General features: G+C 42.3%; 1 protein-coding gene across 3 annotated transcripts in view; it reads right to left on the bottom strand.

Annotated features, from left to right (window-relative positions):
- The window catches only part of apba2b (amyloid beta (A4) precursor protein-binding, family A, member 2b), a 73,531-nt gene that overhangs the window by 20,497 nt on the left and 34,781 nt on the right, over nucleotides 1-18,253 (bottom strand). For all 3 annotated transcript variants that reach the window (XM_054769946.1, XM_054769947.1, XM_054769945.1), the window contains exons 2-6: nucleotides 15,137-15,630; nucleotides 12,672-13,720; nucleotides 5,506-5,586; nucleotides 5,050-5,089; nucleotides 2,961-3,106 (exon numbers count right to left, since the gene is read on the bottom strand). In XM_054769946.1, coding sequence (XP_054625921.1) covers nucleotides 2,961-3,106; nucleotides 5,050-5,089; nucleotides 5,506-5,586; nucleotides 12,672-13,720; nucleotides 15,137-15,611 — 1,791 coding nt within the window. In that variant the 5' untranslated portion in view covers nucleotides 15,612-15,630. The remainder of the gene's footprint in view (nucleotides 1-2,960; nucleotides 3,107-5,049; nucleotides 5,090-5,505; nucleotides 5,587-12,671; nucleotides 13,721-15,136; nucleotides 15,631-18,253) is intronic.

The raw sequence follows: 18,253 nt of genomic DNA on the forward strand, positions 1-18,253 counted from the left end.
AAAAATGCTTATTTTCTGAGATATTTTCTGAGAATCTACGAATTTGTGGGGCCCTGAATGAGGAGTCGTAGATGTGTGGAGATTTACTACATTTATTCTCTAAGGTAAAGGCAACAAAGAATGGTTTCACTCTTTTGGGATGCAAAATGATGCCGCAGAGTGAGACCTCCGCCAGCCATCTGAGTTCAGTTGAATGTAGAAGATAACTCACATTAGCCAAACATGCACTGTTTAAAGGCTCCCTGACATGATTCCTCAACTTTGCTTAAATATGTTCTACATTGTTTGTAATACATTGCTGTTTGTCATACACTGTTTGTAATTATGTTCTACATTGTTCGATTTCGCCACCCATGACGTGCTAGCTCTCACTGTTCAGTCTCATTTCCAGAAGTGACACCATCGGAGTACCACCACTCATGTAAACAAACATAGCAGTGTACGAGAAAGAGGATGTTTACAGTCATTATAGTGAAGATTTGAGCGATATGTCAATAGCTTTTGAGGAAGAAGCTTTTGTAGATGAAATAGAGAACTTTCAGAACAAGGACTTAAGCTTTAAGACGTGGAGATGAAGATTGGTCACGTTCAAAACACAGGATGGTAAGTGTAAATTACTCTGGAGTTGCTTATCCTTCAATTATTATTTTAAATCGGCTACTGAATGAGCAAAAAGGGGTTTTTATAGCCTGTTTGATTGTATATTTTGCTGCCGTTGCCGCCGCACCCTCCCCCCACAGTATTTCTGTGAAATAGATGTTTACATAACATGTATAATATGTTGCAGCTTTGTCACTATTGTGGAACAGCGTTTAGAAGACATTATGTAAACAAGACATGACATACTCTGTTCTGTGGCAACTTTGGCATAGTGGTTGTTGTTGTCTTGTTTTTTTTCTGTGTACCGGCGGAATATCATCCTTTTTCAAAATGCATTTAACCCGTACTTTCAGGCCAAAAAAAACGCTTCTTGTAAAGGTGTTCCTTCAAAGTGGTCATCACTGAAATGATCACTGCAAAGAACAGAACTTGAGGTGGGCGTCCATCTGTCTCTCGTTCTCTGCACTTGCTTTGTCCATTTTTGACTTAAACCTTCCTGTTTTGGAAAAGAAAAGAAACTTACAGTATCAGTCGGATACGATGAACATCCAGCAGCAGCACGTTCGGCATGACTACTGTTTTGATGAAAAATATACTGAACCAAGTTTACTCTGCTTTAGCTGAGAGGCGTCACCCCGAGGACGTCACTTCCGGAAATGAGGCTGAACAGCGAGGACTAGTTTGTCATGGCGGGCGCCATCAACTATAAATGTAATTTTTGCAAATTTACCGTTCGCATTCAAAAATCGAACAGTGTCAAACATGATTACAAACAATGTATAACATATTTAAGCAAAGTTGATGATTCACGTCAGGGACCCTTTAAATACCAGTTCTAACTGAAGCAGGACATTTATCGCTCCATTTAAGGATCACACACCTTTTGTGAATTTTGCTCAGTTCTCAGAGAACAAAAAGTTGTACAAAAAGCAGTGAAACATTGAACAGCTGGACATGTGCGTTCAAAGGTTTAGAGATCCGAAAGGCCAAAATCCCTAACGTTTTGTCAGTAGTATACTGTATGTTTGAAAAAGCCAAATAAATAGAGTTTTAGGTCCTACGGTGAGAGTCGCAAAACCCGCTCCAGCAAATCATTTTACTGTAGGAGAGGCCGCAGACATGTTATGTTCTTTGAGTGAAGCCCTACTGTGCTACACTTTGGGAAAAGAGACAGAAAACTGCTGGCATGCAAAATGGTCCAAGATGCCAAAATCTCTGCTTGGTCTCCTGTGGGCTATGAATACATCACATCACCTCCTTGAGAGCTTGGTATCTACAGTGGAAGCTTGGTTAGCGGCATTAATTCCTTCCAGAAGGTCCGACTCTTAACTGAAACGGACGCTAACCAAATCCATTTTTCACATAAGAAATAATGTAATCCAATTAATCCGTTCCAGAAAGGCAAAAATGTTAACATAAAACATGTTTTTATAGTTGTACAATTATAGTTTTACATGCAGTAAACAATTCAAAATGCATATAGATGCATACATTTGATGAATGAAAGGGATAAATGAACATTTTAGGTTACTTTTACCAACACTTGAAGACGTGATGTGAGTGTTCTCAAAGACACGATGTGGCAGCGAGACACCACACGGACACCACCTTCCTGTTTTGCCATGAGTTATTTCTTGAATTCAATAGGGTTTCTCACCGCGATAACCCACAATGGGGCCACAGAAAGTTTCAAGTGTCAGCATTTTGATGAAGGTGAGAACCACTATTGTATTCCATTTTGTAATTTAGCTAGCTAGCTCATTTTGTGAGAAGCAAAGGATGTTTTGCAATAAAAACAAATTAAGAACAAAGTTGGACTCGGACTCATGCAGTGTATTACTGTAATAACACGGTAAGACGCGCACCGTATTGTATGCTAACCGCAAAATGTATGTGAACCGAGGCAAAATTATCATTGTAAAACTATAAAAACGTGTTTTGTGTTAACATTTTTGGCTTTCTGGAACCAATTTAATTGGATTTACGTCATTTCTTATGGGAAAAACTGATTCGGTTAGCGTCCGTTTCAGTTAGTCGGACCTTCTGTAACAAATTAATGATGTTAACCGAGATACAAAACCAGTCAGACTCTTTACCTAAAAGCGTTAGCCCAAAACGAAGACTAAAAGGAAAGTCATTACCTTTTGACCTATAAATCCAATCCATCTACCAGTCCTGCATGTAAACTTGGACAACATAACTGCAATATAGCTGTAGCGTAACCAACCTGTGCCCCTTAAACACACAGTGAATCACCCCTGAAAGCTCAAAAGCTAAATTTGCACATTTGAACATTTTCTGTAAGACTGCTGAACGACTCAGTATTTTGTCTGTTGTTTTCTGAGTGTGACTTTGAGTACCTTAACCCTGCTGACTGCCTCCTGGGCCTGCATCATACGTATGTTCTTCGAAGGGTTCCTCTCAGACAGCAGCTGAGTCGAGCCCAGGTAGTTAGCAGCAAAGATGATCCCATCAATCAGGTCTTCGGGCTCGCAGGGTCCTGGGACTGGGCCAGGGAGAGAGGATGCTGATTAACAGGAAGCCAACTGGGAGGGTTTGGTGTGGGTGTGGTGAAACGCAGCCAAGCACCATGGAGACAGAACGATAACAGACTGTGTGAGCAACGAGATGGAGGCGTGATGGGTGAGGAAGCCTGGATGGGATGAATATGGAGATGTGAACACAAGTAGCAGAAAATGAGCAAAGCCTCATTTGGCCTACTGTATGCCATGAGGCACCAAATAGCACAAAAGTAGCTCAACCAGGTCAGCGTGGGATTGACTGGAGACTCACCTGAGTGCCCACCATGCAATTCTCCTAGGGTGTACGCACACTTGGGCACGATTAAAATTTTTTTGCGTCATTAACGCATGTGCATGTCAAGCCACATCTCTTCGTTCTGACGGCAGACGGAGCTCTTTCATAACTTTATTCTGACCTGGACACAGCAACAGCAGTTGTACCATATACTGTATGTATCTCCAACTCACAAACACGTCTCCAGTCTGCTCGCCATCGGAACACACTTCCTCGTTATCACTAGACAACCGTGAGATGCATTCACGGACACGTCGAACATCACAACAACGTTTTTATTACGCATGTACGTGTGGTCTGAATAAACAGAAAAACAAAGAGAAATAGGAAGCGATAGTTTGACACAATGAACAAGGTAAGCGCATGAACACCGACGAACCGATATGTCGCATTTGTTCGATTGTTCGACATTCCGATTTATAATGTTAAGTACTCTTGAGAAATTAAAGTTTACTGCATTTCATCTGATGTACTCTGTCTCAAAAAATGGCTAACATCGATTATCGACAATTGTAGGACAATTATCTACCAGCAAAATCGGTTATTGTGACAGGTATTTTATGCCATTATAATTAATGAAAAAATATGCTCAAAAGTTGCCAGTATGATACAAGCAACTTCTGTGTCAAGCTAATGTGGCTCACATAAGGTACACTATACTTGCGTACCATCTAGTGGTTTAGATGTGAATTTCACCCCTAGTGACAACTTTTAATGAAAAAATGGTCTCAAAAATTCTTGTCGTTAATATCGGTTATTGACGATAATTAGCAGTACAATTATCGACCTGCAAAATTTGTTATTGTGACAGGCCTAATAGTGGAAAATGGTGATTAATCATGATTCATTAATTTGAAAACTATGATTCATTTGATTAAAATATTTAATCATTTGACAGCCCTAATTATAACTTTCATCTGACATAATCTTTGTAAAAGTTCTTTTCGTAGTATTTGGATTTTATACTCATAATATTTAGACTTTATTCCCATAATAGGATAACTATGCCCCAACGTAATTTCCAAAAAGTGACATTTTTTTTTTGTTTCTCATTATTTTGACTTTTTTTTTTAAAAAAAAAAAGAACATTTTTCTTTAATATTTAAACTCAATGCTACTAAAATTACATTATTTTCGTCATAATATTACAAGTTTATTCTGATAAAATTACTACTTTTTTTCTAATTAGAATGACTTTTTGTCTTCATATTTTGACTTCATTCTCATAAAATTACAGATGCTTGTTTTCCATTTCTGCTGTAGATTTTTCTCATTTTTTACTATTTACTATTTCAACTTTCTTCTAAGTTTTCTTCTCATAATATTCTGACTTTATTCCCATAATATTTCAACTTTATTCTCATAACATTCAAATTTTTTACGTAATGTAATTTTCCAAAAATGACAACTTTATTCAATAATATTACGGCTTAATATTTCCACTTTATGCTACTAAAATGACATTTTTCCTCCATAATATTACATTATTCTCAGAAAATGAAGACTTTTTATCTCTTAATATTTTAAGTTTATTCTTGTAAAATTACCAATTTCTAAAGAAATGGCCCACGGGACGCACTTTGGACACCCCTGGCCTAGTGTGAATACACTCTTACTTGTGCTTGAACTTACCATCAACAAAGCTGGGAAATGATGCGACCTTTTTGCCAGTCTAGAAAATCAGAAACACAATATTAGTGTTGAATTTCTAACGGCTTTCAGAGTCAGACTCAGCCTAGACTGCTTTGTTGGCAGTAAAAAAAAGACATTTTCTAAAGCTTAGCGACTGAGTGCGAATGGTTGTCAGTCGCATTGTGTCAGCCAGGCGATTGGTTGATTGATCCTGCCCTCACATTGACATTTCTGTGAAGGAAGGCTGAATAATATATTGATGAAGAAGAAATCTTGTTGCAACCTCATTACTAGGATGTAACCTGCTCACTTGGCTGGGTTACAAGGCAGCCATCAGGCTGTAAGAAAAGGATACGGGCTCACACACCCATTCACTGGTACACCCAAACAACAGTACCTGTAGTGACCTTGACACATGTACACCGGTATCACAGAACAGCGCAACAAAGAGCTTACGTCTGGTACGTTGTTGTTCTCCAGTGGAATGTTAAGATCCGAGCGCTGCTGTTTTCTCGGCTGCTCCGCACCGTTGCTCACCTGGCAGGACGACAAAGACAAACAACTGTGAGGAAAAAGTACACAGTGGATCCCCGCACATTTGCGATCCAGCAGAAAACACATTTCATTCACCATAAGTCGGTGAACATTTATAAATACAGGTAAAATGTACAGCATGGAATGGAGTATGGAATACAACCAAATAGCCTAATTTATCCAGTCGTAGCCAAAGACTGGCATTTTTGGACAAATTGGCCAATATTTTTGGCTGTGACTGTGTGCACAACTGTTAAAAAGCCCACAATCTTCTATACATGTTCTCTACATGTTTGTATCTTTATGCTTCATTGATACTTTTTTGACAATTGTTGAGATTTCACTTTTTTCGGGCGGTCCTTAAACGGACCAGAATTGCTTTGAGACGCAAAAGTGATACATGTATAATTTCTATGGCAAGGCTCCGATTCCATCTGTTCATGGATCATCTTAAAGGAAAACTGCACTTTTTGTGGAATTTTGCCCATCATCCACAATCCTTATGAGAGATATGAATACATACAGTGTGTCTTCCTCTTTTCTGTGCATTCTAACGATATAAAAACAGATGAAAAGACAGAGCTAAGGATGCACGAAATGGAAAACATTCCGCCTATAAAGCCTTCTGGAAAAAAAACTCCAAAAAGCACCAACAACGTGCATATTAACTCATTCAACACCAAAGACGTAGTTACACGTATTTTTAACCCAAACGCCCGATCTCAACAATGTATTTATACGTCTTTTGCGGTTTTTTTTGCACGAGAGGTAAAAAGAGGTGATGACGCAACTCTCCACTAATGCGTTTCACTTTCAGAGCAATTTTCAGCCACAAAGCGGCCAGAAGTGCATTTGATAAGAGCTCAGCAGGGATCATTTCGATGGAAAAATCACACATGACAGGAAGGAGGAAGTGAGAGAGCGAGAAAGGAGTGAGCGTGAAGAAGGTTACGCATTGCAGGGAAATTTTAACTCATGCACACGCGCACACAACGTGAAAATTGTAAAGTCAGGTGAAAATTGTCTAAAATGGCCGTTACTGAAGGGGTTGTCTTTTGAAAAATGGCTGGGACTGATTGAGTTAACCAAGCTACAGCAACAATGTTGTTATTACCTCTGCCAAGCGCAGCGCAGCACAGAAGTTATGTTTTTATCTATCTGTCTGTGTTCAAAATAACTTAAAGTGCTGAATGGATTTGGATTACATTTCAGGAATATGAGATATGGAAGAACTGATTCAACTTTGGTTGTGATCTGGATTATCGTGTGGATCCAGGAATTTTTTTAAGGATTCTTTAAAATTGCGAGATAGGACCATTTTTGGCATTTGTGCATATAACTTGTGCATATAACTATAACAAAAAATGGTCAGAGCACTTGGGGAAAGAAATACAGGACAAGCTTCCAACTGGTTCTACAAAATATTAGACTGATCCAAACAATGTAGGATTATTATTTTGGTGTGAATCACAACATGTGGGGAACTATGGTGCTTGGTGGAGGTCTGCGCTTTCCGAGTGCTTCTCTAGCTAACATTGTTACGCCAATTGAACTATGTTACTGGCGTATTGACACCTTGCCACACCACACAGACTAGCTAGTAGCCGGCTAGCGACTAGGTTCACCACACACTTGCCCATAAGTACGTCACAACGCGTTTACACAGATAATACACAGATTTGATATTTCATACTGGCACTGTTTGCTCAGTGTCGTGATTTCATTGTTTGCTGCCAGTATCATCGGCAAATTTTGTGTTCCCCGCATGTTGTGGGTATCGACTTCAGAACTTGTAGTTCATTCAGTACGTTTCCATGCACTTAATTAGTCAGATTACCGAAATAATTTGGTTTCTCCAGTTTTCATACCTCAGTGTGACATCCCTGTTGATATGCACTATTTGTACTGCGATTATTGGCCATACGCCATGTGTGCTACATGGTGCTATGCTCCTTTCAGCCCGGGTAAGTTTGCTTTTTACCAGTTGACCTGTTACATATCACATATATATAAAAAAAAACATCTCAGCCAGTGTTGCCAGATTTGCCCACGAGAAGCGACTTTGGACTTGTTTTTTTGTAAAGATGTTTTCAGAGAGCTAGTCGCTTGTTTCTCTTGTGAGACCTGGCAACCGTGTCTCGGCTGCAAATGTGCATGAGAAGGAATACCATGAGCCACATCGTGCTATCAACAATGTCTCTGTTGACGTGATTATGCAAAACAGTTAACCTGCCAGACACAACTGCTGCTCTCTATTCCATTTATGACGGGCATCTTAACCTGGATGGCGAGCAGTTTGAGGTGCGATTGCTACTTTTTTTACTTCAAGTACTGTACTTTGTGCCTTTTATAGCCACAACGGTAGACACAGTCTGTTTTTGTCCACAACAGCTTAGATCGTAGCTAAAGTTACAACCACTACATATGGACACATATTAGCTTGAACAGATGCATACAGTGAACATTTAGCAATTTCCACACAATCACGACCCACTTTGCCACAATTCATTCCAAGTTTCCGATTGCATAATGTTGGTATGTCAATCTGACTTTTAAAAAAACAAACAAATTACCTGGTCGCACATGCACAAGTTGATGAAAAATGTACTCCCAACGTGTCAAATCTTAGCTGCAAAATGAACATAACAGGTAATTTTGTTATGAGTAATTTTGTCAGAGTACATTATCTGATGTAGACCTGGGAGGACTCCCCCCGCGAGATATTTATCGTGGCATGTTTTTAGTTTTACAGCACTCTCACAAATGGCAGGTCAGTTCCACACGGCAGACATGTTTGTTTTGGCTTTGGCACGCCTGCGCAGTGTGAAGGAAAGTGAGCGGGGGTCCTTCTCCAAGACGTTAGAGCAAGACACTACATTGCACATAGGGATTGCAAGAGGCTGCAGTAGTACTAGCCAGAGGTCATCGACTGATGTGATGGGCATTGAAAGGCATTTATCAGCATATGCCGATCACGTGCTTTTTCACAGAAATCGGCCGATATTGATCGGTGCCTGATAGATGGCGGCATCCCTACTTAAAACGTGTATATGAGAATCCTCTGTCGAAATTTCTTTTTAATGTGTCACGTGACAAAGTAAAAAACAAAACAAAACAAAGATGTTCTATAATCTTGATAGCGTATGTACCAAATGGTTTGAAGAAGTGACTCATGATTATGACTTTCACTCGCCCTTCACTCAGCTCTGTCTTTTGCCTCCGCTCCCAGCAAACACATGGCAATAAGCAGCCAACACACCATCACACAGGGGAAGGATTATATTTAGTCCCCTCTGGCTGCGCACACCTCTTATTAACATTCAACCGTTACGGGCACAACTGAACCGCTCGCCAATAAAACCTGCTCTTCACTGGCGTATCAGAGATGAAAAGAGGAAATGTGACATCCAGAGAAACAAGCCATGTTGTTGAGCAAATAGAGCTGAAATTAATCACCACCAGTACGACAGGAGTGGCCTCTTGCAAAAATGAGAGCGAAAGACCTGATTTGCATTCGCTGTGTTCTGTAACTGAGTTGTGTCGTTAGTGAGATTCATTTTGTTCAGTGGGATGTGATACAAAACTGAATATGGACCCGAAAGAAAGCACACACTTTTGTATGCGATACTTTTTCACCGGTTTGCATGACAATGTTTTCCTCCAGACACCCTTGGAGAGAAATGATAGACCTCATTGGTCTAAAATGCAAATGCTCCTCATCTGTGTGCCATGTAGATGTTTTGTGTTTGCACACAATAAGCATGTCCAACAAATGTGCTATAAACAAGATACATACTGTATGCAGTGTTTTCCCCACACACTAATTTATTGATTTATATTTATTCATTAGCACTACTTGTTCGCCCTCGCTCATAACCACATTAGAATGGGACTGTCCGTGACTGTAGCTTGCTGCTACAACACTGTACAGTAGGTGGCATTGTAACTCTTTTTAACACACCTCATATGCACCTGCTCTGCCAGACGATAAGAAGAGGTAGCAAGAGGGATCAGTGTTGCCCACTTTCAAAAAAGCGTCAAGCGACAAATCTAGCAACCATCAATCCATCCATCCATCTTCTTCCGCTTGTCCGAGTTTGGGTCACGGGGACAGCGGGCTAAGCAGGGGAACTTTGTGCAGATCTCCCGGCGGACCCCGAGGTGTTCCCAGCTTGAGAGATAACGCCCTTCCGACATGTCCTGCGTCTTCCCTGAGGACTCCTACCGGTGGGACGTGCTGTGAACACCTCCCCAAACAGGCGTCCGGGAGGCATCCTGACCAGATGCCCGAGCCACCTCATCTGGCTCCTCTCAAGGTTCTACACTGAGTTTCTCCCGGATGACCGCGGTTCTCAACTGTAAGAGAGAGCCCAGCCACCCTACAGAGAAAATTTATTTCTTCCGCCTGTACCCACGATCTTGTCCTTTCGGTCACTACACATTTGGAGCAGGAGTTCATCCTCAACCTGGAGATGGCCCTTTTTCCAGGCGATAACCATGGACTCAAACTTGGAGGTGGTGATTCTCATCCCGCCGCTTCATACTCGGCTGCGAACTGATCCAGTGGCTGCCTGGCTGTACCAAATGGCTGTACCCTGAATCGGTGACGAAGAGCAGCCCTGGCGGAGTCCAACCCTCACTGGAAACTAGTCCGACTTATTGCCGGCAATTCAGAATCTGGCAACCTTTTCTGGTCGCGACGTGAGGAGGACGGTTGCAGTGCATGTGTGGAGACGGCTACGTTCGTGATACTTTTTTGGCTACGTTTGCTGATATTACTCTAGCAACGTTTACTGCCAGCCTTAAAGCATAGACGTGGCTCATGGATTGGAAATCTCCGCAGGTGGTCTAGGAAATTTCTGATATGTGAATTGCATTGCATGCATGCCGAGTTAAATTGTCTGACCCACTTCTGGCTGATAAATGAGCACCACAAAGATTGACCATGCAAGCATGCACACACAGGGTGGGGCAGGTGCGTATGAGTATGCATTGCTGACCACAGTCCACGTTCTCTGTTTACCGTTCGGCTTAAAGAGTCTGAGAGCGCATCTGTGTGGTTTTTGTGAGCATGAATTTATCAGCGCAGTATACGCATATTTATCCATCTGTATGTGCATGAGTCAATACACAAAGACAGGGACAACTCAAGGTAACGGGAGCGGAAGAGGATTACAGCAATTTTTCTCGAGAAAGATGAGAAATTGCTCCTTGCCACATATTTCCTCCATCATACTCCAAGGCAAGCGTCACTGCCAGAGAGCCATCAAAAAGATGGATTATGCATAGCATTACTGTATTTGTTTTCTCAGAGCATCTTTGCAACGTTTTTTTTTCTCGTCTCGATACATTGTGTTCTTTCGTTTTTTTGTGTCTTCCTCAGTACAAGAACTGTTCAGTATATTGGGAAATGGAGGCCAAAAGAGGATTTATGTTTGCTTTTTTAAGCCGCAAGGTGGCCGAGTGGTTAGTATGTTGACCACACAGTCAGGAGATCTGAAAGATCTGGGTTGAAATCTCCGTTGTGCATCTCTGTGTGGAGTTTACATGTTCTCCCCATGCGTGCGCGTTCTATGGGTACTCCAACGGTTTCTTTCCACGTTCCAAAAACGTGCATGTTGGGTTAATTGGCAACTGTAAATTGTCCATAGGTATGAATGTGAGGGTGAATGGTTGTTTGTCGATATGTGCCCTGCGATTAACTAGCGACCAGTCCAGGGTGTACCCCGCCTCTCGCCCGAAGTCAGCTGGGATAGGCTCCTGCAAACCTGCAACCCTAGTGAGGGTACGCCGCATAGAAGATGGATGGATATGTGTTTCATTGAGCACAGTGGCTGAGGCAAAAGTGGAGGTATAAATCAGCATACTAGTATATATACTTTTTTGTATTGTCTTTAAAAAGCTGAATGGTGAATAAAGTAGATCCATGAATGGTGAAAGCGTGAGTAATTGATACACCCATAAAAATGTCCATTTGACACACTGTTCAACTCCCCAAACCCTCCTGCTGCTTTGACATTGATGTTCTCCTCTTATTCCGGATCAACATTTGCAATAAAAGTGACTGTTGGAATTAATAGATTAGATTCGGCTCCAGAACACTTCTCTTCTCTCTGCAATTGCCATTGTTAATTTGCAACACAATCCAGGTTTAATCACTAAATATGCATTTTATGCTCTTGAGTATAAATGTATACATACTCATCACTAATGAATGATAACGATAAGATGAACAGATGGAATCGGAGTCGCAGCACACAACTATGGTGCATTCAAGGACTGCCGTACAAAGTGTGAAATGTAAACACTTGACGTAACGACATGATCTATGAAGCATAAAGACATAAACTGGTAGAAATGGGCTAACAAACACTGAGACAAAGAGGAGCACACATGCAAGGTTGCAGCATGGCCGACTGTGTAGCAATCGCTCTTCCATTGTTAACGTTACACAAACATTCATAACAGAAAGCAAGTCCAAATAAAGACATGTCATTTACTTTGCATGAGAAATTGTAAATGTGAACATGTAGAGACAGATATGACATGGACTTGTGTAAGTAAGGTAGGGCTATTTAGTTGAAAAGAAAAATGTACAGTATAAACCCGTTCTATTTAAAAGGTACGGTGCTACAAGTCACATTTTTTTTTCATACTTTGGCTGGTTCCTGCGACTTATAGTCAGGTGTGTACCGATGTATATATCTATATCTACAGTGTGTGTGTGTGTGTGTGTGTGTATATATACAGTATATAGATATAGATAGATATACTGTATATCGACAGCCACAAGGTTAGATGGCACTCTAGGTTAGCAACACAGAGGATCAAGAATTCTATGGATTCACTGATGTGGATGAGATCGGGAACTTGGTGAACTTGCTTACCGGTACCCCCTAAGAATGATATTATTACACTGTACGTAGGTAGAACTATCTGCATCACTCTCTAATATCAGTTCCGCTCCTGTCTTAGACAAGAAGGTCAGAGATTCTTTGTCCTGCTGTTAAGGTGTTGAATTAAATCAATAAAAAGACAAATCTATCGATTCTTGCTTGTTTCATTGCGTAAAAGGGCTCAAAGCTCACCTGCTCTTGTTGCCATCTCTGTCTATCTTCTGGCGAATGTGGTTGGATCTTCAGGTTCCTCTGGAGGTCTGGGTTGTTATGATGCACGGAGGGTAGGTTGAGAGACTTGGGTCTGCTGTCATGGCGGTGGTGAGCTGGTAGGTAGGCTGTGTCAGGCTTGGCGTGAGGGTAGTCACCTGTGGGCGGGTCCTGCACTAGCTCCTCCGGACTTTGGTCAGTACCGCTACTTAGACTCCCCATGCTCATACTCATCTTGATCTCAGCAACTATTTGGTCAATGTCCTCCTCCGCCTCCTCACCGGTCTCCCCCTCAACCACCATCACCTTACGTCCTCGGAATGGCGAACCACGCACTGAGTTGCCATTGTCCTCTGGAACGTAGTAGTCTCCAGTGTAGGCCCTTCCATGTCTCTCATCTTCATCTTCTTCCTCGTATGCCTCTTCATTTGGGCAGTACTCCTCGCTCTCTGCATCCTCCTGTTCTTCTTCGTCATCGCGTTGGGTGTGGAGGGCGTCTTGCATGGTAGGTTGGTGATGGTGGTGATTGTGATGGTTATGGTCCAATATTGGCTCTGGTCGTCCATTGTATATATGTTCATCAGGGTCTTGCTCCACCACCTCACAGCGTACCTCCCCCTCACCTTCAGCCCACTCCTCCACACTGTGCCTCTCACTACCGGTCCACTGCTCTTGCCGGCCTGGACCCTCCTCTGTCCACTCCTCTCCACCCTCCTCGTCTCCTTCCCTCCACTCTTCTGTCTCTCCTTCCTCTTCTTCTCTCCACTCTTCCCTGGTGGCACTCTCTTCCTCTTTATCTTCCACCCACTCCTCCTCCCTCACCTCTCCCTCTCCATCCTCAGTCCATCCTTCGACAGCTTCCTGGCACTCGGTGTGGCCTTCATTTTGCTGCATAATAGCGACACGTTCTTCCTGGCTATGACCGTGGTTGCAGTCTCCTTGGCTGCTGCAGTCCATGCCTTCCATGTAGCTGTCATCCTCTGGGCAGTACCGGATGTAGTAGGTAACACCTTCATCCTCCTCTGCAAGTCCTGGAAACGTTAATAATCACAAACAGGGATGGGTTGTTATCTGTTGTAGCAAATGGAAAGTAGAATCAATTAAAACTAGAACAGACCTCCACCAAGGCTGTTCAATCTTCATTAGGAAAGAAAATAGAAAATACAAAGAGGGTGGCTAAGAGATGGGGTGAGGAGCTCAGAGTAGAGCCACTTCTCCTTCACATCGCACTTGCTCATGCAAGCCTGAACGCCTCCCGGACGCCTCACTGGTGAGGTGTTCCAGGCACGAGGACACGCTGGGGGGATTATGTCTCACAGCTGGCCTGGGAACGCCATGGCGTCTTTCCGGTGGAACTGGAAGAGGTGGCCTGAGACTGGGGAGTCTGGACTTCCCTACTGAGTCTGCTGCCCCAGCGAGCCGGAGAAGCGGAAGAAAATGGATGGATGGATGAAACTCCAAGACTGCTGCCATATTTAAGTACAACATCTATCTGAAGATGTGGTCAGACCAATTGTTGAGCGTGCACAGGGGACATACAGGTACACCTAGATTCTCTGTGGCCAGCATCATCAGGGCAGTCAGACAAGAGAACAGGTATAGGTGGGCCTCAGGTTACGTGAGAGTTTCGTTCCTCGACTGTGATGTCAGTAGAGTTTTTGTCAGATCTTACACCAAAACGTCACTCACACTGCAGAACACAGAACACACGAAGGACATAAAATACAGTAGGGTTGGCACAAGAATCGATATTTTGATACTTGATATGAACCAGCAGAAAAATACATCAATTCTGCCATGGCTGCCATTGGCATTATGGGGAGAAGTTGCTTTTTTTAATTTTAAAGTCATATTGGTACTTGTCCTGGATATTTCTTAGCTACCTTTTGAGTGATAAGTTACTGTGTGATGATTTTAGCCTTCTATCTAAGATGGCATCGTGAGTCAGTCTGTTAAATTGAGTAAGGACTTCCTGCGATTTCCAATGGGTTGATGAGCTTGCTGGGAGTGTTCTGAGCTCATGATTGGCTCCTGTCAAATAAAGAGCTGCCTGGTCCTCATGGACTCGTGCTCGCCACAGTATGTATTTTTATGGCGTGGATATGTGCGGCTTATAGTCCGGTGCGGCAAATATATGCACAAGTCTGTTTTTCTCTCTAAATTTAGTGGGTGTGACTTAAACAGCGGTGCATCTTACACACCGGAAATTACGGTATATACTGTAGTGCACATGAATAAACTACTATGCAGACTGTCTAAACCAATTAATTTGTCTTGCTTAAAACCTACATCCCTCCAAATTATGCAAAACCTCTTAGAGATATTAAACCAGAGTGATCCTGATGACAGACAGCCCAACAAGAAATGTAAATGAAAACATGACCTCCTTGGTAGGGTTAAAAGTAAGTGATTTTCTACTAATCATATTTACTCATGTATCCACTCACCGTCATCATAGTCTTCCTCGTCCTCTGAAGTGTTGTTAATGTAGTCGGAGCTGGAGTCATCATCCAGGCTGTCAGCTCCATCATGGATGTCTACCTGGTTGTGGTCCTCTTGCTCAGGCTCAAGTTCAGGCGTTGAGGGTGTGGGAGGTCGCTGGTCCTCTAATTCTGCATCTGGTTGATTGCTATATCTCTTCAGTTCAACATCTGCATCTGTGTCCTCTTCTGGACAGCTGCGAACCACATCCTCACACTTGCGAGAGGAATATTGTGCCTTGCAGGTACGGGGAAGCGGCTTTGGAGCCTGTGATTCCTTCGAGTAGCGGGTCGGGCGCTGCCGAGCAGGGAGGGCCTTCAAATCACGGGACTCCGGTCGAAGAGGTGCGGGACACGAGGTGGGGACTGGAGGAGCCATGCTGTTTACTCCGCTGGTCCCTGGCCTCTTCCTTTGAGCCATGTTCGGTGGTTTACAAGCCATGCATTGTTATTGTTGGTTCCTAAGCAACAAATAAATACACACATGCAAATAAATGAGCAGAGTCCACTTTGTGAATCCGCCTTTGTTGTAACAGATTTAAACAATTGCACTGGAAAAGGACTGAATGAAATAAATCCTAGATCGGAGATCAGAGGATGTGCCCGCCTGATCGTGACGGCAGCTGCCTTAAAGTGCTTTGTTTTTGCAGCAGGCCGGAAAGTAAGCAAAGCCATGTCAGCCGTGTGCAATTTTAAGTGTAAATACAGTAGTCCTACAGCCACTTGCAATATGTGCAAAATGACAATTTCAAATGTGGTACTGGCAGAGCTGCGTTCAATACCACACATTTGAATACGTCATCTCAGGACCAAACATGAAACGGAGTACGAAGCAGTTAGAAAGGCCACTGACGAAAAGGGTGCTACGCCAAAGCAAGAAAGTCTGGACAAGTATTCAAATGTGTGTGAAAAGGCAAAGTGAATCACTGAAAAGGTGGTCAAATGTATTGCTTCAGACAACCAGCCCATCTCCGTCTTTTAGACGTCCTTTAGAATGTATGGATCCACGCTATGTTTTGCTATCACAACACCACATTGCTGATTTACAACAGTCCTAAAATTTCATTAAATGAGCTTCATATAAAAATGTGTTATTGTGTTTACTTTAGTTACTTGCTTAAAACATTTGTTTTAACATCCATCCATCCATTTTCTGTGCCTTTAATACCATTGTCATAGTATCGGCTCGGGACTCATCGGGATCGGGATCGGAGGGCAAAAACGCTGACCGGGACATCCCTAAATAAAAGTATAAAATATCATATAAAAACACAAAAATCTAAATACAGTCGTCCCTCGCTACATCTCGGTTCCAACACCACGCCCTCACTCTATCGCAGTTTTTCCAAAATGAATAAATGATCACTGTTTTGTGGTTGGATACGGCCTATTAGTCGTAAGAAAACATGCATATTTAAGCAAATTGTACATATTATTGATCTGAATTAAGCATTTTCGAGCATAAAAATGGCTAAATGAACAAAAATACAAATATTAGACCTTCAGAAGACATGATATGTAGTGTAATATCTGTGGCTTGCTGTGTGTGCCTTTAAGAGGCATGGCCTGGCAAGTGACGTGTATGACGTCGGCTAGCTAGAATTGACTGTGTTTAGCTGAGTGTTAGCATGGCTGGGGTGTGTGACTGTTAACTGCATATGCATTCTTGGCTTGTTAATAAAGCCGTTGAAGTGCATTGTGAGTCTCTCCTTAACCACAGACAGCGGCATTGTAATTGCAATGTATTCTACATTGGTCACTAGGTGTCAGTAACGTTACCACTGCAGGAAGTACGCTGTCAATGCTAACGTATGAATCTATGTTATGTCTTATTTATGTCCAAGGTGTCCCATTTTCCATGATTATGTCTACTATATTGGGTAATACGAGTGTAAAGGTGACTATAGGGGTGTTATTTCATGTCTAGAGGGCTCTATAATGTTAAAACCCGTATTTAGAAGGTCATAAACAGATTTTCTATGATCTACGAAATACGGAATCCTACTTGGAGAAATTCACTTATCATGGTCGGTCCTGGAACCAATTAACTACAATAAACGAAGGACTACTGTATAAATATGCACAAATGGAGGAAAACCATATAAAATACTGCTGCAGGTTCACAAATCCTTTACTATCACTCGTTCCCCTGATGTTTCCGGCCAAAGTCACAAGTAAATGTGCAAGCAGTGGTTAGTGTCGGTTCCGGTTATGTCGACGACCACCTATGCCAGTCCGACGAGGGTCGACCTAAGCAAGCAGGTTCCAATGTATTTGTAAAAAGTGTGTGTGGTTCAGACAAAAATGTGTCTACTGATTTTTAATAGAAAAGCCTGGATCTTACTTTTATCAAGTTGGTTGTAAGATTAAGAGTTTGGGAAACACTGCTCCAGAAGACCTGGTGTAGGTAAGAAGGAGAATGTCAGACTGTAAACGAATGTTCTGTGCAAGCTGATATTGCAAAAATGCATGTCCAGTATGTACGTGAGAAAGTCTAGCTCTCCCTGGGTGGCCTGGATAGTTAAATAATAAATATGGAGTCAGAGAGGGGCAAACCTTACAGTAATGGTTCAAATCAGTCAAGCTGTGGCAAGGGAGGAGGAGATGCTACACAACAAGCTTAATGTGGAAGTTGTCAAACAGGGTCACAATGTATTAATCAAGTCAAAGCATGGATCTGCAAATGCTACCCTTGCCACCAACCATTCATTTCCATTAGGCACACCCTTATCCACTTTGTCATCTGTTTTGTCCGCGCCCGGTTGTCAGGTTTTCCATATATCGCCTCTACCTAATTACAATTTCAATCATCAATAATGATTACGGTAATTAGCTGTGAACAAATCAGCTCACCCGCGACCCACGACAACACGAATACACACAAAAAATACCCAATCATGAATAGGCCTGCTGTGCTGTTCCAAAGTGCAAAGATGAAGAACAAGCTTGCCAATTACTGATCACCGGGTGGTAGCATGCACATGTGGACTATGAAATAACCCATTCCACCAGCAATCATTTTCCAATGAACAAATGCTACTGAATGCCCCTGGCTTGTCAAAATCAAGGCAACATGAACTGAAG

This window comes from Dunckerocampus dactyliophorus, chromosome 3 (assembly GCF_027744805.1).
Source record: "Dunckerocampus dactyliophorus isolate RoL2022-P2 chromosome 3, RoL_Ddac_1.1, whole genome shotgun sequence".
In the NCBI taxonomy this organism is placed as follows: Eukaryota; Metazoa; Chordata; class Actinopteri; order Syngnathiformes; family Syngnathidae; genus Dunckerocampus; species Dunckerocampus dactyliophorus.